The following is a 19,876-nucleotide window of genomic DNA, read 5'->3' as shown; positions in this document are numbered from 1 at the left end:
ATACAAAAGAAGCACAAGGAGAAAGCATGTCCACAGCAAGATCTGATGCTTGCTGTATAACACTGATTTGTAGATTATTTTGGAAACATAAGCAAGAGGGATTTCTGGGCTGTGGCCAGTATAATCATGTATATAGGGATGGGTTTAGACTGATGGTGAAGACTCTGCCATTTCCTTCCCCAGCTGCAACCAGGGGTGTTTTCCAAGTGAAGTAAGTGTAAATAAGTAATTTGCATGATTTAATGAAGTGTCCATGCAGTAATGGAAAAACTACAACCAGATAATAAATTCCAGCTACTGTTAACAGGATAGATAGATTATACAGAGATTCCCTGTGACAAGGCACAGACGGGAAAGTTTCTGCAGGTAATACTGCCTTGTGCCTCTCCATTTGGGCTGTTTGGCAAAACTCCACAGCCTAGTTTAAGATTATTTGAATGTTCTCACACATTCCCTTCACCAGTTCCATCTAGGGAAGCTTGACATTTTTGTGCATCAGATAGACCACACAGTGAATCAGAAGCTGGAGCAAGGAGATGTTCAACAGCTTGTCTTCTTCTGTCTGGTTACAACCAGGCACTACTATGGTGCTTATTTACTGGTCATAAAAATTTCTGCATGCTTGCATAAATGGAATTCATCTACTCCTTGAGTCCTCTTGCTGACATGGAAATATGTTCAACCACATTCATGAAGTCTATCCAGGCTACAAATTTTAGTGCATGTCTTTTATTCAACACCTCAGTCACAGTAAATATTGCCAAGTGAAGAGATGGCTCACTTGAACAAGTGCATCAGGAGCTCGACCCTACATCCTGTGATGTGAAGATACAAATGCAAGTAATGGATTGACTAACTTGAAGTTTTATTGTTCTATGCATATTGTGAAGTTGTTCCAGGAAGGTCTTCTCCAAATCATGGGGCTTAATTTCCTGATTAAAGACATTTCAATACAGTAAGGAAAGAAAAAAAGAGAGTTCTAATCTAGTGTTGCTTTTTTTTCAGCATTAAAAAAAAAAAACAACAAAAACCAGCAAACACCAAAAACTTATGTAAAAATGGCAAACCCTTCAGTCAGATTCTGTAAAAAGAATCTGTGCTTCCAGAAAGGGTGACAGAGACTAACTAGGACAGCCAAGCTCAGCAGAGTAGCAAAAGCAGCAGATTTTGTCAGGATTCTAAAAATTACTATTCAATGGCAATGCATACTTTTGTTAACTTTAACTAATACAATTTTTATTGCTGTATGCTATTAAATACTAACCATTAAAAGATCAAATTCATTGAAACATAAACCAGAAAATAAATCGCACTATAAACCAGATCATATCCAGAGTACAAGGTCACAATTAGAGTCCAGCAAGGATTTGCTTTTATAGAGAACTACCAATCAAGATTGTCTGCCGTGGACTTTTACACCCCCATCACCTTTAGGACAAGGAGAAGTCATTTGTATACACAGGGTATACAGGGTTTCCGAAGATATGGAAAGAACACATAAGAAATCTGGCTGGAAATGTTCGAAATATTTTATAGGACTTCTTACAGTGGCTTTTAAATAGTCTGATGATGGACAGCAGTATAAGAACATAACTATTTTCACTGTTAATTAATACTGTACAATATTTATGGTGTGTAATTTAATGTAAGTCCTGGCACAATTATTACCTTAAAGGCAAAAGAAATGTTCCAAAGCCTCAGCTTCATTTAGACTACATGGACTCTATTCCTTTTGCAGATTTTTTCATTTCAGCAAAATGCTCCAAGACGTTAGGCATGGAAAGGATTGTTTCTAAACTTGCATTCCCTACCTTTCCCAACAGAGACAATGAAATCAGTGTTTCAATTATAGCTCTTACACACTATTGGGCAACAAATCAACTTTCATCTGTTTATTCAAGGGTCAGTAGCATTTGCTTAGCTGTAAATTTAGATAGGCTGCTGACACTGTTGCCATTTGTTGCTCAATGATGTCTAACAAGAAAAAATATTTGATGATTATACTCTTTCTCCAGCAGAGATTTATTACACAGACAATTCACAACATTGTGGGAGCTCTTAAATTAGTGCTTAATGGCTGATAGCCTGCAGTGTTTAGAAAAAAAAAGTCACTGTTCTCTGAAAGGAGTGAACCTTAATGGAAATGTCTTTGTTTTTTAATTCAGTGTAGAAATTATCATAACCATGAAGGATGACTGAGACCTGCAGAGAGAAAAGGGCTGTGTAGACTGAAATTGCTATTCGGCCAGGGTATTGCTAGTATGGAGGGTAATGTATCCTGGTATCCTGCAGTCTTAGTCTCATAATTACTCAAATCAGGAACCAGTTCAGTGGGTGATTTTCACCTGTAACTTCTCTTAGCCTGTGACAGGATTCGTTGGGACTTTAGGAAGCAAACACACTTAACTTACATAGACTTTGCATGAATAAACATGCAAACAAAATACAGAAGATTTTTAGATAGAAATTCATACCAGTCCGTTACTATCAGTCTTTATTTAAACACCAGATCCTGTAGCCCAAGACGAACTTGGAAAAAACTGCATTTGTTTCAATGCTCAGTTACTTGTGCAGGACTAGAAGAATTTGCACTGCCCAGGCCTCCTGTTAGCTAAAGTGGTATCAGGAAGGTGACTGTTGAAGAGCTGGCTCCACCGTGTGGGCTCTGGAAAATGACCATTTCAAGCCAAGCAAGAAGCAGTATCCTTCACTTTAGTTTTCAGCAGGAATGTTTGTGTTGTCTATGGGGTGAAGGTAGGATAAAACATGGGAATGCCAGTTTAAAAAAAAAAAAAAGAGTGAGAGAGAAAAATTTAACAGGAATTGGAATCTTAGTCTAGTAAAGATGTATTATCTCCACCATAGAGGTCTGAGACAACTGGGCCGTGGGCTTCCTGGTCTAGTGCAGTGTGGAAACTGGTCTAACTGCAGGAAGGAGTTTCACGTTCTTCTACAGTTTTCTGACAGATCTTCTGCAAGACATTAGTGACAGTAAAAGAGTGACAGTGTGCTACTCAAATTTACCAAAGGCATATTTTTTTCCCAACACCTACTGCATATTCTGCTTACTGATGGCATGACAGGGCTGCAAAAGCATGAGTTAATGTCAACCTCTGACTTAAACAATTGGTGGCAGAATCAGTGAGACTTTGAGAATTCCCATGCAGATAACGTTCTGTCAATGCTCCTGCTTGTGCTAACTACAGGTGTCGTTCATTAGTGACTGAAACCCTTCTTTTGCATACCTGATGGCATCATTCCTTCCAACCTTCCTGTTGGATTTTCCTGTAGACAGGCAGGATGCTGTCTCCAGGGAGATCTTGTGAAATAGAGTGCTCAACAGAAGGGTTGCAATTTATTATGCCAACCTTTTTGTTTTCTGAAGCAGAGACAACTCCATCTGTATGAAGTTTGCTCTGCTGTCCTACTTGATTTACCATCTCACTTAATGGTAATATTAATTCTCAGATACATTAATATATTCCTATTAACCCTTCATTAGTTTGCACTGCCAATTGCATTTCTTTCTTCTCCATGCTCCTGTTTTACAGAAAATTTTCCATCTACTATGTATTTTTTCCCAAGGAATGATCTAGTGGAAGGTGTCCCTGCCCATGGCATGGGGGTTGGAATTAGATGGTCTTTAAGGTCCAGCTCAGGCCTATGATTCTACAAGTTTTGCTCATTTAAGCTCATGGACATTCTTGCAAGTATTGTGCTATTCAGTCCAAATATAGTCAAAATTTTCTATAATAGCAATAATGTGTTGGTGTTTATTTTCCCAGTAATATCACAAGTTCTCCATCTGTATTCAAATCTGTTTGTGTGTCTCAATGAACATAAAACTCTACAGTTTTTGTGTCTTTCCCTTACAAATAACCCTGAATATGTTAATTTAATGTTATTGCACTTTTTTTGCAAATCAATGTGTACAGCAGTTGCAAACTGAAAAGAAGATGCTTTAAAAAATACGTTTTTTAAAAAAACCTGAGTCTGATTTGATCTGTAATTCATCATTGGTTGTACATTACCTTTTGGGGGAGTGAGGAATTTTACAAAAAGTTCTATTAAATTCTTGGGAGTGAAGAATCATATAAAATATTTTATTAAATTCTTGGGCTTGGAAATAAAATAATTCCTGAATACATGTTTTGTGCTCCAGTATTGACAAAGATAAATGCCAGAATTCATTGAGATGAAAGGCAGATAGACAAGGTGGAGCACACACCATACAACTGCTCCATTTACTGAGGCATGGGACAAAATGCCTCAAAAAGAAATAGATGCTGTTCTATTTTGTCCAACTCCCTGACAATATGAATGTTCTTCAATGCTGATTACTCAGCAGAAAAAACATCAGCAAGGACATCCAGGAGCATCTTTCTTTGAGATACAGAAAAAAAACCAAAACGTATTCTTTTCATTTTGTAGTCTACTACAAAAATGAAAATATATTATGAATATGAACACGAAAATTATTTTTTAAAAAGCAGTATCATAGCTGGTTGTACACAAGGGCCATACCAAGAATTCACAGTTCAGTTACGAATTTACACATGACTGAAAGATGGTGACACCTGTTTCAGTTAATAAAGAAAAGCTTTGAAACTACAGGAAGAAGCTTTTAATTTTTCTAGTAATTTCTCTTGTGAACTGTGTGAAACTGGGAAAGTTTAAGTATTTGTCAGAACCTCCTGGGTGGTAATTAATTTGAATCATTTGGCTGTTCTTCTGCAATTAATATATACATTATAGGCAGTAAATTCAAAAGGATTTTTACTGGTTTTTTTTCCTCTAAGATACATGGGGCAGCAGGATTAAAATCCACATATTCTGATTTTGTCACCAGGGTAATCAATGCTGAGCTACACTGTGCATCCAAGGAAGAAAGGCAATGGAACAAAACTATGTGCACTTTATTCTTCAAGGAAAAAAACCACTTTAAATCATATTTCCAGTGAGGCTGATGCTTTTGTGTAATAATAATTTGAAGACAGAATGGAATCAGAGGAAATGCATGAGGAAGCAACATAAATTTCAGACTGTATTTTCATTTTGCCAACATACAACCAAATGTAGGTTGATGGAGCCCAAACAACTATTTCAGTAGTTCATAAACTTCTTCTTATTCTACCTTTCAAAAGCAGCAGAGGAAATGTGCAAACCAAGCAAAGTGCACTCATTGTCTGATTTGCATGCAATTATTCTTTAATAAGTTTGTGTGCTTCAAAAGTATAAACTAATCAGGAATTTTCAGATTTATGTAACATTACAGCTAACTGATTGATGTGATTCTTGTACTAAACTCCAACAGCTAAAAGGTACTAAAATGTCCATTCCCTTTGTGTTACATGCATATGTATCAAAGAAAGGAGCAGTAAATTTTTCTAAGTGTTTGCTACTTTCAGTCATCACTTAGCATAAAAACAGCAATCAATTTATTTTTTATGTAAGTCAATTTATTGATTCTCTCAAGACATAAAAGCAGTTATTTCAAGTGCAGACAACTAAACTTGTTTTATTGCCTGAATAACAAGAAATTAAAACATCACAGTCAATGGCTTTTGGTTGAAAGACTCAAATCCTTGTCTCAGTTACTTGTGTTAAAATTTTCTCATCACCAAGATCAACTGCATATGGATATGAGAAGACATTTTACATGTAAGACGCTAAGAACAGTAGAAAAAAATTGTTGCTTGTGAGCTTTCTGTAGTAACATTTTTATGTGTTGAGAAGATTTACAATTTCAAGAGTTTAAAGAAGGTCTAAGGGATTCCTAAAATCAATACCCTTGCAAGTGCTGCACTCATAATATCAAAAGCTGATCTTCTGATAAAATTAAGCCAATGCCAAAACATTTGTAAACAGGATTCAATCAATACTTTAGCTTCTACTCCCTTGAACTTAGTTTTTAAAAAGAAGAAACTGCTTTATACTAAGCAAAATACAATCCTAATAAACTAAAATACTAACTTGCAGTGGGAATCCAGTAATCCTTAGAACAATTCTAAATGAATAAAAAGGATCAAAATCGGCCCTCAGTTTAATTTCTGCATTCTCACTGAACTGTGCAGGTAATAACAGCAGAATTTGTCTGGTGTTGCCCATTCATTACTTCCCTGTTGGAGCACCATTTTTCTAATAAAGTGAAAGTGAAATAGTCAAGGAGAACTGGGAAATACCTATTCCAGCCATTTGTAGTCTGTTTTTTCTCAGACTTTGACATATCCCTTATAAATGCTGCTGTGAACATTTTTGTGGCAACATCTCCAGAAGAACACCCACTGCTACCTGCAGTAGCAGTTCCTATGAGTTACAGGAACACAGAGAACCCAGAAGCTGCCTGTGCAGTGGGATTTATGCACCACCTTTGACCACCCAATCTCCTGTATGTCCAACACTGAATAATCACCTGGGTGTTGAATATAATGTAGATCTTTATTCACATGATCTGTGTGTGGGTTCAACCTAGATGGTACTTGTACACTGAAATGATAAAGTTTACATGATGAAGGACAGGGGAAGTTGATACAGATGTTTCTGTCTGCCAGTGATTCCTTGCCTGGATCATATTTGAAAGCTGATGTGTCTCCCCACAAAGGAACTGAGCCAAACAGAATCCATTTATTTTCTTCAGCTACAGAATCAAACAAACAAACACCTAGTTGAATTAATCTGGATTTTCCTCAAATGACACAAATGAATAATCCAGAAAGATCCTTTCCATATGCAACAAAATCCCTAACAGGTGAAAACTATTAAGATGTCAAATATAGAAAGCAGGCAGAGCATCAAAAAACCATCATTCTGGGAGATAACATAGAGCAGCACAAGAAAGGTACTTCTCCCTCAGCAATACTAAAGCTGGTATACTAAATAGAAGGCAATGTGATACCAGCAGGACTTTACACTGGGTGGGTGAAGTAACAGCCACAGTGAAAGAAGAAAATATCAACAACGGCAGCACCAGGATATGCTGAAGACAGCAAATGCTGAAATGACAACAAGGTCTCTTTTCTTCTTCACACAGAAACTGAGTATGCCTGATTTTACCTTCAGACCACTAATGTAATCTTGGATAAAAAAAATATGAACAAGACAGGGAAGGAAAACCTGGTATGTTAAAAGGGTACTTATTCTTTGGATGTCTCCTCTGAGGGTGGGGTGCCTGAGCAAGATCACAGTGTGGAGACAGACATTTCCCTCCTGTTCATCTACCATTACTTCTACTTTCCTGAACTACTGGTTCATTTGTTTGCCTTACTATACTATATTTCCTTTGAATTTAATTTTAAATATTGAAACTGAGCCTATTTTTCTTACAAGACTACAAGGCAGAGAAGTGACCATAAATGCTGAGACATTTGAGATCAAGAATCATTACTTCTCACATTTGCTTCTTATGCTCACTATTTCCATACAGTATTCTTCTGCTTTTAAAAACAGATTTACTTTTACCACTCAGAATTTCAAACTGAGAAACGTAGACCTGGATCCAGAGGAAAAGCAGTAAACAGCCAAAAACTAACAACACTTTCATGATGTAGGGATTTTCTCACTCAGGTTCAGCAGAGTGAGACTTGAGATTTTACTTGAATGAGGCTCTCACTATCCTGCCCTTCAGAGGCTGGGGTGGACGCCAGTTGTCAACAAGAGGGCTCACGGGCTCATTCTCAGTGTTCTTGGAAAGGCTACGCAGCTTCGCCATCTGCAAGGAAGAAAAATTCAAGTGTCCATGTGAAAGCACTGTGGACCTTACTGCCTAGAATAAACTCTGAGATGAAAAAGGAGTTTTCTTGTATAGTGACAAGCACACAATGACAATGACAGTTGTTAACAATACTGAGATTACTGATAAAGATTGCTGCAGCCCAGAAGCTTGCACTGTTTCTGTGGATCTTCACACTCTTCATCCACAAAACAATTCATCATCTGATCCTTGCCTGGTTTCTTTTGGTTTTATCTCTGATTCACAACCACAGTGTGGAAAAAGAACAGGGCCTGCTCCCAGCTGGAGCTGGACAGCAGGCAAATACCTTGTGAAAATACAGCTATCTGTGAAGGAAGATCCAGACCTATGTCGGTGCAAGGCAGTGATAGAAGAAGCTGGTGCAGTAGTTTGTATTTTGATCTGTCAGGCAGAGATACGCCAACTGGATTATTAAGTTGAATCATGAATTCAGCACTCAGCTGCTGTTATTCAAATTAACCTAATTTCAGTGTTGATAATTGTTGTTAATTGTTACCCATTCCTCCAAATGCAAAATAAATCTATTTTGCAAACAGCCATTTCAGTAGAAAGGATATACCCTGACTTGTGTTGCTGAAGCAGAAAGTGGTGTAAATAGCCAAAATTTTTGACGCAGGAACGAAAAATGTCACCTTATCCAGACAGGCCTCTTGTTTTTTCTTCTGTAAAGGCACATATGAATGTGTGATGCAATGGTACATTAATTTGCATGAATGTTCTGGTTTGTAGGTTATAGGTTGTTTGATCTTTCTCACTGACAGCTTTTAAGAAGTCAAGGTCTGGACCAGCAATTTCTTAAACCAGGAAACCAGCAAAACATTAGTTTCACTTTCCATTTAATTGTAAAGCATGTAGAAAGAGGCTTCCATGATGGCTGAATTTTGTGGCTCGGGGCACTTCTGCCTTAGCAGGTTTTCTGGATCCCAAGAATACCACTGCTGCAGCTCTTCCATGAAGTGTCCTGCAACAGCACCTGATTCTCAGGGTCAGCTTCACAGCCCATTCTTCAGGCAGTTTCTCACTGTCCACAGCTAAAGCTTTCCCTACCAAAAAGTGCAAGGTAACACAGGGCTTGCAAATCATCCACCTGACATACTGAGACACTGCTGAGAACTGGAAAAGGAGCAGCAGAACTGGCTGGAGTTTACCTGGTCTGAGCTGACTTCAATTGGCTCCCGCAGGAGAATCCAAGTGATGCACTCCTCACAGGGGGGTGTGGTGAACGAACCGTGGTAGGTCCAGTAGTCACGAGATTTGGGGAAAAGAATTGACGGATCAAAGTGCAGAAAAGGAGCCTCCTTGCCCTTAGGGAAACAAAAAAATTCTCTGCAGTAACTCTAGAGATGTGCATCTTAAAAATCATCAGTATCTATGTTATTATAAAGGAAGCAATTAAATACCAAGATTCATGCAAGAAACCAATCTCCTTTTCTTCCTATCAAGCACTTTCCCAGCAACTAATAATAACTGACATTTTGATTACATTCATAAATTAAAAGAAGTTACAAACTGAATTGTGTGGGATTAAAGCAAACTTGTTTTTACATTTTTCTATTCTGGAATTATCAAAATTGTGTTTTATTTTGGGCCATTGGGATAAAAGTTAAAGCCTGTGGTAATGTTGGTATTGTTACCCTTTTTATCCAACAGGATAGTGGACAGACATTTATCCAAGATTCATTACAGTCTTCTCTTCTATCTGGAGGAATTTAAATCTGCACCTCTCTCCTCACGAGATTTTGCTCTAATTATATATTCATTATATATTCACTCTCAGTCTTTTTGTTGATGCTATGACACTTAGTAAAAAATTAAAATATTTCCTGTAAGAGTACGGATCCTAAATATCTTACAATTTGAGGTGATTACCACCAGACAAGGGAGAAAGCAGACATCAGACAACATCTCCTGCTAAGTCTGTCACCAAATAGGATAGTAACTCCATAGGACTGTGATGATTATTCCTTGTTCCCTCTGGGCAACAAAAACTAACTGAGGAAATGCAGTTCACTTCTCTATTGATATTTTGGATACAGTTCTGGGAAGGAAGATATATTATTTCTATTTCCTTCTTCTATCATAGAGAATCTTCTCTAGATAAGAACACAGTGAGTGGCAGAAGCTGAAATTGTTTCCATGCATCATTGCACAAATTAAGAGTAGAAAGTGTGATTCCAGTTGTATCTTTCTGAAAAGATTATGCTGTAAGTTCAATATGAATTTGCAAATAAATTCACAAAATTGTGCCTTTTCAGTAAATACTGTACAGTGACCAATGCCTCTGCCTGTAATGCATCAGACTAATTGAAACTTAACCAATGATTCCACCCATTAATCTTTCTGAAAAATAAGTAGTCTTGGGAAAATGTCTGTGATGACAGAAAAGAAAAAAGAGATAAAATACAACATGTGGTTCTTTGCATATGCACTTAACTTCAACTGTTGCTTTTTCCAGAACTGCTACATGTAAATGGCTAAAAACATGATATAGACATTATGAGAGAAAGCCATAAAAAGAAATACCATGGACACATCGAGGCAAGGGCATGAATAGGGTGAAAAAAAATAACCATCAGCTGCCTCAGGAGAAACAACTTAATTGCATTTGAAAACTGAGCTGAAAAAATAATATTAATATGACTCTTAAAAAGTAGAGAAGAGCTGTCAGGCTCAGACCTGCACATCAATGGCAGTACACACATATTTTAAATGCAAGGAATTTTGGCAAATTTTTAAGAAAATGCCTACAAATTTGGCGATCTGGTGGCATGTTCAAGGTGAAATAATAATAATAATAATAATAATAATAATAATAATAATAATAATAATAATAATAGTAAACAGAACCAGCAATTTTAGCATTATTAGAATCAAAAAGTTTATCGTGAAGTAGAATTGCTAAAGTATACCTAGAGATTAGGTTTATTGTAAATGATAACGCTAAATTACAATAGATGCAATATTGCAGTTCTTTGTAAATAACTCCCTTCAGCAGCTGTTTCTATGCAATAGGTATGGATTGGTGCCTTAGATCATTAATTTAACTGAAAACCAGTTTAGAATATATTTGCAATGCTATTTGTGCTAGTATAATAGGAAGAGAGGACTTATGCAGAAACTGCACCATGTAGTTCCTTTTATAAATACAGTTCCTTCTTAAAACTAATAACATTTTTAATCTCCCTTACACTGACTGGGAGCCTGCTCTATAATTGCTACTGGTTTCTTGTCATTTTAGGCTAACTAAATTTCTCACTCTGCTATATGCATTTTTTGGCCACTGTCGTCGTCAAATTCAAAAAGCTTTTAATTTCTTCTTGGTATTGGCCCACTGGCATATTTTTTACAGAGCAGGACCAACTACACTATCAATTGCGTATGCAAGGATTGATAAAAAAATGGTCTTCAACAAGAATACTTGCAGAAGTGAGGAGTTAAATATTTAATTAAGCAAAAGAAAATATCCTGCTCCACAGTCCAAAGTATCATCTCTGGTGCTACGTTTTGGCATCAAAATTATGCCAAAATATAAACCTGAACTACTGATTCCTGCTTCTGTGGCTTTCCAGCTGCATTATATCACAAAAAATTGTGTTGATACCTTGGTCTTAATGTTTTCAATTTCTTCAAGAATTCTCTTCATCTCTGGTTTGGGAGTTTGCCCAACCTGTAATGCAAAGCACAAATCCTGTATGCTTTTCATACTGTATCTTTTTCATCATGTTCCACAGTATTTGAAATAAATTCAGCACATCCCCTCTGTCACATTAGGCAACAGCAGTCTCAGAGAATCCAGTAGGGATTGACAGAAAATTATGTGTGTTCGGAGAACATCCAAAATAGCAGACTCCAGTAGCTGGCTTTGCAATTTGAACATGTGTTGAAGGACCCTAGAAGGCATCACGCCTGTCTGAGGAATGGATTGCACACTCAGTGTCACTACCCAGGGCTTAGCCCTTGGCTCCTGCTTCAAAAGCAACCCACAGCCACTGTGGGACGTCTGAGCACTTGGCAAAGTCTTGAGGGCCTGAAGGGCTGTAGTTCCTGCAGATACTTCATTCTGCAGCACACACACACAGTCAGATCAGACTTGATGCAAGACATGTGATGGATTCATGTCTAGATGACCTCAGGCTATGGGGTAATTTTATTGCTTTGTTCATGATGTTTAGCACTTCCAAAAGCTTTGACATGCCAGAAGAGTAAAGGCAATACGAGTAAGCTGTTCTTGCCATGTCTTGTTCCAAAATAGATTAACTTCAATTGCTCAGAAAATAATTCAATCCTGTTTTAGTAGTATTCCAAACCCCAGTAATGGAACATGATAAATTCAGAGAAAAACAACAGCTCCTTCATCAAAGAGCATGAAGGAAACAGGGAAAGAGGACCAGAGAAGACAATAATACTACTTACTTTTCTAGACCTTTTAGCTGACCTTAACATGGTTAATGGGAATATAGTGGTGTGCTTTGTAAGTTGTGTTTGACAGCACAAAACTTTAGCCTAAAATAGACCAAAAGGAATGACAAAAGAAGAATAATTGAAGGACATAGTCATAGGGGAGATTCTGGACAGGTGCTGACCTTAGTTTCGATTAACCACAAGAGAAAAGGTCAGGTTGGCTCTCAGTGTAATAGAATTAAAATGACACTGCATCTAGTCTGTCCAGGAACACTGCAGCAAAATTAATTACATCCACTTGCTCGTGCTTGTACAAATGCCACTTACTAGTGATAAAACAATAAAAGGACACCTATTCCCTGATGGTATGTTCAAGCTGAAATGCCCACCTGCAGCTAAAAGGACTGAAGTTTCTGTACTTCACTATTAGGCTGTGTGCACATTAGCATTTCTCAATGTCCTAGACCACATGCAGATCTGATACAAGGATTACTTTATTCCTGTTGAGTTTATAAAAAATCAATCTGCAAATACTGGTATAGTATTATTTTGTTTAAAATTTTCTATATTTCAAGGTTAAAATATTGAGTGATCTTATTTTACTATCAATTCTTTCTTTTTGGAGTAGGTTCCTTGAACTCATTTTGATTCCCAGCTTGTGTGGGAATCAATGAGAGATCAGAGAAGGGAATCAGTCAACATAACCTTGCTGACAGGCAGATACAACACCTGCTAGCAGACAAAAGAAATAAAAGATGAGAGGAAACACTCAGCCTGTGAAGACCGTCCTCCTCACCCAGTGCACACCACAGGAAAGGGCTGCAGTGCAGGAAAAAAACAATGGTAACTTTTTCCTTGGCACTAGAGAAAGAGGAAAAATACAAAATAATTACAAAGACTGAAAAATTGCCACTTACTTTCAGGAAAATGCCCACAACAGCTACACCATCAGGTTGTTTTAAAGCTCCAGCAAAATTACCGTGTTTCGGATTCCAGTGCACCATGTGTAACTAAAATAATAATTAAAATCAATTAACTAAAAATCAACTAAACCTCAGTTATAAATACAAGAAATTGTCAACAGCACAATCTTCGCTTTAAATTAAATTAAGAAAAGATTCCACTGCAGAGTAAGTAAAGGAATAGACATGAAAAAGAAAACTCTATGTAAGTATTTCTTACTGCTGTTCCCATGCTTTTATATGTTCATGCTTTCCATAAAGCATTGCTTTGCATCTAATTGAAGCATAGAACAAAGAAAATTGAGATTACGACATGATATCAGACAATGCAACTACCAGACAATGCAACTATAAATAGTTCAATCCAAGCACCTGACATGCACACATGCAGTGCATAAAACACCTACTGACATGCACTCCATCTCAAGTACATTTTTATATCTTCAGGTTATGCAGATGTCAGCTCAGGGGTTTACACTGGGTTGTGTGTAATGCACAGGTTATTGGTTTGTATCTTTTACTACTCTCAGCACATTGTACTGGAAGGGATTGGGGATATGATCTGACATTTTTTTCTCATATCTACTGTGGGATATAGTCTGACATTTTTTCTCATCTACTTTTAACAATGCTGTATTTTCAGGATATATTTCAAAATTTTTCAAAAATTTTGAAAAATTTTGAAAAATATTTAAAAAAAAATTCAAAAAATCCCTGTCCAGAAAATCTCTAGCTCATGCATATAGCTACAAATGCTGCAACCAGCAGTGTGCAATCTCAGATTAAGGAGCATTGAAACACAGTTATAGCGGGGAGAAAAAGTATTTTTAAAAAGTTTATTTAAAATAACAGAAAAAAATTGTCTTGAATATGAATTAATCTATTGTTCTCTGTTTCTTTTCTCTTGAGGATAAGGATTTTAATGCTAAGGATGAAGCTGGAGCAACCATATATCTTTGGTTGCAATATAGCTAAAGTACATACATTCCAGGCTTTCTTCTCCTATCAATGAGTACTGCTAACAAAAGAAACATAAAAACTCTGTGCTTGAACTAGCCAAGAAATAGTTTGAGGAAGCAGATTTTTTTTCTCTTTAGTTGACCACAGAAAACAGTATACTAGCAAAGATTAGCTGTGGTTAAGGAACAGGGAAAAAAAATCCTAAGCCATCGCCCACAGTCCTCTCTGCAATGTCTGTGCACATTGACCCTGAAAATATCTGCCTCATTGTGTCCTGCGAGAGGTGGGCAAAGCTTCTCCAAGCTCTGGGCCTTGAGAGTGTAGGTGGAAGGCAGGAAAACACTACTGCAGGGTTTTTGTGGGCACAAGTGTGTATTTTGAGTCTATTCTCAAATAAGGCGGAGGAAGGAGGCAGCCTTTGCTAGAAATTCTCTACCATCAATAGTTAATTCACTTACATTTAGGACCTGAGAAAGTCTTCGAGGTCTAAGGCATTCATGAATTTTAACAAACTAGGACAACAGCCCTGCAGTGGTTTATATGTAAAAAAACTCAAACAAACAAAAAAGAAAAAAAAAACCCTCCAAAAAATAAAACAAACCCCAAGAAACACACAAACAAACAAAAACCCAAACATTATATTTTCTGTGGTTCCTGAAAATAAACCCAGCTATTTTAAAGCAGAGATGTTCAGAAACTAAAACATACTCTGAATCAGTTTTTAGATAGATCTAATTTTGAACATGAGCTTATCAAATGTACTTTTAGTGAGTTTCTCTATTCTTTTTGAAACTAACTTGGTAACTCAAGCTATACCAGAAATTACTCAAAGCCAAAAAAACTTCAGCAGCTTTTCCTATTTGGAAATAAGAGACTGCTTTGTCGCAAATATTTCTGAAACATTCTAAGAGGCCAGCAAAATAACTCTGGCGTGAAGAAAAGAAATCGGTGTTACTAGATACTCTCGGGGATACATTTGCTGCGATTTATCCCACTGCATGTTAGGCAGTATCCACGAGTTTCGCAGGCGCAGAAAAATCAGTAGCTAAACACTTCCAAGAGGGAGAATGGTTAATGCGTTCAGATTAAAAAAAAAAAAAAAAAATTAAATTCCAGCGCTGAAGGCTGCTGCTGAAAGGCCGTCCTACCTCAGCCGCGTACTTGACGCCGTCGATGACGTGCTCGGAGCCGTGCTGGTCGCAGGAGCCCCAGTGCAGGTGCAGCTGGCGCAGGCGGTAGGCACCGCTCAGCGGGCCGCCCCTCAGCACTGCGGGGACACGGCGTCAGCCCCGCCACCGCCACCGCCACCGCCACCAGCACCGCCACCGCCCGCAGCCAGCCAGCCCACCGCCACCGCCCGCAGCGCTCGCCAGTTTGCGTGGCTGCGGCTAAATTCTGTTTCGGGAGTTCTGTTTGATGGGAAAACTGGAGGCTGCTGTGGGTCAAACCCCAGCTGCCCAACCTTCCCTTTTTTCCTGGCAAGTGGACACACTACAGGTCCTTCTATGGAGGGAGAAGGCGGGTGTTCACAGGTGATTCTTTTTAAAAAAGAGACTGGGGTTAGGGCTGTTAAATTAACCACAAGGTGCTTCAAAAAGTACCTCCAGTCCATGACTGGCATACCCTTTACAGGTCACCTTGTGCTGCCCAAGGTATATCCATTAAAGCCTTCTAATAAATACCTACTTTATTCTTTAGCTCCGTCTAAACTCTGTTCTAAGTCAGCCTTCACAAGGCATCAAGACAACTAAACAATGGTTACGGATAGTTAGCTGCTTCTGAAAAACATATTTAAAATTTTAAAATTATCTATTTCTTGGAAGTGAGGGAAGACAATGAAGTTTAGGTCAAGTGAGTTAAAAAATTGTTCTTGAGCCACCAAGGGAAACTAAGAACCTGTTACTTCTGCTGTGCTTAGCCAAATAATGCTGACCATGCATCAGTCTGACAGTTGACATCAACTCTGACTTTCAAAACATCACACCTGCTCTTTCAGCCTGGAGATTCTTTTAAGCAGGGACTGCTTAGAGGATAAGCTCTCAAATGTATTTTTCATTCATTACCTAAGGTTGGAATGAGTCGTGTTTCCTTACACAGAAAGCTGATAATGTAGTTCATGACTGCAGTGCCAGGCCTTGTTTAAATAGCATTCTAGCATTCAAGTCTGAGCTTCTACCAATAGCTTTGAAGTTCAAAGTTAACATTGAAATCCTCTTTTGCCCAATGGTCTCAAATGAATTCTTGATATCCTACAAGTTGGAATACGTACGGAGAGCAAGAGGTTTATCTTTGCAGTTTCTCTTTTTAGTTGGTAGGTGTCACAACCATCAAGGGGAGGGCCAGGAAAAAAAGCACTGTTGAGACTTAAGCATGTAGTTCCTCTTACTTCTTTACTTTGTTCATACATAAAAAATCATAAATCAGTATGGTATTGAGTAATATTGAGTAAACCTTCTTTACAAGCCTTTAATGGATTTTTTTCTTCTTCTTCTTCACCTTCAAACATAGGACAAAAAAGGCCCAACTGCTCATAAGTATTTGGTTGCCATTTCACATTGGAATCAGTGGAAGGCAGGAGTGGAATTTATGTGATCTGCCTACGTTTACAAGCTGAATCAGTGTCAGATTTGGAAATTATTTACCACTAATTTCTTACAGGTTGCCCTTTCCAGAGCTAAAATCCTGTGAAGCACTTGAAAACAGCACTTCATAACAGCATACAAATCTCTCTAGCATAAAACCAAATCTTTTTAGCATTCAAAATTTTCCATGTGTTTGGAAAAAAATTATCTTCAACTATATTTATTTTTCCAATTAAAATGGAATCTGTGACTATTACTTATCCTCATCTCTTAGCACTGCAGAAGCCAACATACGAAGGTAAGAAAATGTCTACAAAATTCTTCCTCATGGTCTTTCAGAACTGTCAAGCATTGTGTTTGATTCTGATCAGACATGTACCTATGAAACACTTGAGTCCTAAATTACTGTCCAGCAACCTGCAGAAAGTAAGGGCAGCCAGGAGTGACTGCACACTCTGAAACAACAGAGGTGATTCGGAGGGGAGAGACAGGGAGGAATGGCGGGAAGATGATTTAGAGGAAGCTCTGCACCAAGGGCTGCATTTGGTTTGGCCAAATTGGAGAGAGACAACTTCTTGAGCAGCCTAAAATGTTTCAGCCTTTAGGAAGCTGTAAAGAAGACAGAACAGAACCACTATGTGAAAATGTTTGTTGCCAATTTCCTTCCCATGCTTTCAGTCATGGCATTCATTTTATGCAGAGCTTTTGAAAGAGCATTCTGGCTTTTAAACAGAACTAGTTCCAAGTGTAGGTTGTGATAGGGCAAGGGAGAGTGTCTTCAAACTGAAAGGGAGTATGGTTACATTGGATATTAGGAAGAAATTTTTTACTGTGAGGTTGATGAGGTACTGGAACAGGTTGCATGAAGAAGATGTGAATGTTCCATCCCTGGAAATGTTCAAGGCCAGGCTGGATGCATCTTTAGGAACCTGGTCTAGTGGAAGGTGTTGATGAGGGTATGGTTGGAACTAGATGGTCGTTAAGGTCGCTTCCAATCCTGACCATTCTGTGTTTCTATGGTAATAAAAGTGCAATTTATGAGACCACTTTGTAGAAACCGTGGTAATGAATACTAAATTCATAACTTAGGGACAGTCCTCATCCTAAATAGTTGAGATTCCATCTGAGGGACGTGGAACAATAACAAGTAACTGTAATGATAAATAAAAAAATCCAGGAAACAAGGGCTCATCAAGATAAGCAGAAAAGTAATCTTTCCAGGTACTGCGAATATATTTCATTAGTGATATAGCTGACTATGTACAAAATCTCAATACAAGTGCCATCAAAACAGATGCACAGGAATACAAAGAAAAGTAACTGTTTTCCATTAATTAGATTGCTTTCCTTCTGGATGACGGACCAATCAACACTGCGTGCTTTTGAGATGTCTTTGCATTATATGATATTGTGAATTTATTATTAATTTTGACAGTTGTTGCCTATCTGCATCCAGAGCTGTACAGATGGAGCTCTGCAGTCAAGTTGTGAACAATTTAATTTAGAGCTATGAGATTGCTCACTCTCAATTAAATAACAAAGCCATTTCATAGTTTTCCAGAAACTATAAAATGCTATTTACATAAATGCTATTTTCATAACTTTTTCAGGCTCTGAAGTACCTGAAGAATTACCATGCAGAAGAAATCAAGATCACAGTCAGCAGAAATGTATATACAAGTTTGTGGTTTACAAAGTGCCTCAGAGCGTTCTAAATTCCTCTGGGCACTACTCTTGTCCCTTACACAAACCCTGAAGATGTGGTGTCTGTGTTGAAGGAGGTGACATAGGGGGAAGTCCACCATCCAGCTGAGTCTGTATTTCAGGGGTTCCCCTGCAGCTAACAGTTGCCTTTCTGTCCCACTTCTCATCCACCAGAATAAACTCCCAGACCACCTTTTTCACGTTCCCAAGTGACTTTTCTCTGCTGGCCTGCACAGGCTGGATACTAAAGGATGCTTTTTGATACCCGGCGCTTTGCAAACTTTGATTCCTAACAACCCTCAAAACATACAAACCGACCTGATCGATCAAAAGTGTCGTCGAACACGACGCGGCAGGTGCGCCCGTTGTTCAGGATGGTTTTCGCTGCCCCGGGGTCATAGCTGGCGTGCCAGGCGGAGAGAGAGGAATCGTGCTGCACGTCCTTGCTGTTGATCTCAATGGGCGACTGCTTGTCGCCCTTGGCCAGGGGGTAGTTTTCGTGCCAGCGCTCGGGTCCTGAGGGACAAAGACAAAGAGACGTCGCCCGTGCTCAGCCGGGCTCCGGCCGGCCCCGCGCTGCCCCGAGCCCGCTCACCGTTGTCGCTGTCGTAGCCCCACACGGACTGGGCCATGGTGCCGCTGCCGCGCCCCGTCCCGCTGCCTGCTCCCTCCCTCCCTCCCGGCCCGGGGGCTTTATAGAGCGCCGCGGCTTCGCGTCCTCCCCCTGGGCTGGCCTGGGCAGGGCAGGGCTGGGGGCGGCCCGCAGGAGGCAGGGGAATGCCGGCGGGACCCCGCGGCTCCCTCCATCCCGTCCCGCTCAGCCCGGGAGCGCAGCGGGCGGGAGAGCCCCGCAGCCCCGGGGCCTGGGTCCCGCTCGGGTGAGGAGAGGCTGCCTGGAGCGCCCAGCGGCTGCTCCAGCGCCGGGAGCGGACGGAGGGAGCTCGAGTGTCCCCTCCGCGGGCGTGAAGCAGCCCCGGTGGTTCTGGACGGGCTCCCACTGCCGCTTCCCTGCTTTCACGAATGCTCCCATGCAGCAGCTCGGAAAGGCTCTATGTCTGCCTGGAAGGATATCGCACAGCCTGCAAAGCCACTGAGCAAAGGGAGACTCTACCAGCCCAAAAGGAGGCCGTTGCTGACCATTGGCTCAAGCTTGGGTCTGATGTTGTCATGTCAGTTCTTCGTTCAGGGAGCTTTACACCAAATATATTTCTCGTGTTAAGCAACTTAGCAGTGGATATTTTAGTCAGGAAAGAATTTGTTTTTCAGATGATGGGGAGTTAGCGACAGTATGGTTGTGTTAGTTGGCTTTGTCCGCACATCTGTTTTGGATACTCAGAGGTTTTCTCTCAAATGCCAGCTTTGCTGTGATCTCCCATAGCTTTGTCAGTCCCTGCTAACACTGCTGCAACTCTGTCTACCTTGAGCTAAAAACTCAAGCTACATAACTCAAACTAAATACTATTCCAAGATAAATATTTGGGAGTCAGTCAAGAAGCATGACAAATCATGGAGATTTC

At 39.3% G+C, this 19,876-nt stretch overlaps 1 protein-coding gene across 1 annotated transcript; it reads right to left on the bottom strand.

Moving 5' to 3' along the window:
- Positions 1-5,484: 5,484 nt before the first annotated feature.
- LOC120495778 (carbonic anhydrase 3-like) lies at positions 5,485-19,010 on the bottom strand. The gene is made up of 7 exons (XM_039695633.1): positions 18,955-19,010; positions 18,678-18,875; positions 15,222-15,340; positions 13,069-13,161; positions 11,352-11,417; positions 8,899-9,054; positions 5,485-7,708 (listed from the first exon to the last, which is right to left on the bottom strand). The coding sequence occupies exons 1-7, from the start codon at positions 18,989-18,991 to the stop codon at positions 7,589-7,591; spliced, it is 789 nt and encodes a 262-aa protein (XP_039551567.1). The 5' UTR covers positions 18,992-19,010; the 3' UTR covers positions 5,485-7,588.
- Between the last annotated feature and the right edge of the window lie 866 nt (positions 19,011-19,876).

Source organism: Passer montanus, unplaced genomic scaffold, assembly GCF_014805655.1.
Source record: "Passer montanus isolate IOZ18808 unplaced genomic scaffold, ASM1480565v1 scaffold90, whole genome shotgun sequence".
NCBI lineage: Eukaryota > Metazoa > Chordata > Aves > Passeriformes > Passeridae > Passer > Passer montanus.
Note: the sequence above shows the minus strand (reverse complement) of the source record. Positions and strands in the feature narration are given on the sequence as shown.

What these genes read in the sequence shown, in the direction of transcription:
- LOC120495778 (XM_039695633.1), bottom strand. Translation starts at nt 18,991, where the DNA reads ATGGCCCAGTCCGTGTGGGGCTACGACAGCGACAACG. An exon ending in GCGTCAAGTACGCGGCTGAG is followed by an intron (nt 13,162 to 15,221) that starts GTAGGACGGCCT and finishes TTATTATTTTAG; the next exon opens with TTACACATGGTGCACTGGAA. An exon ending in TTGAAAACATTAAGACCAAG is followed by an intron (nt 9,055 to 11,351) that starts GTATCAACACAA and finishes TGTTTCCCTAAG; the next exon opens with GGCAAGGAGGCTCCTTTTCT.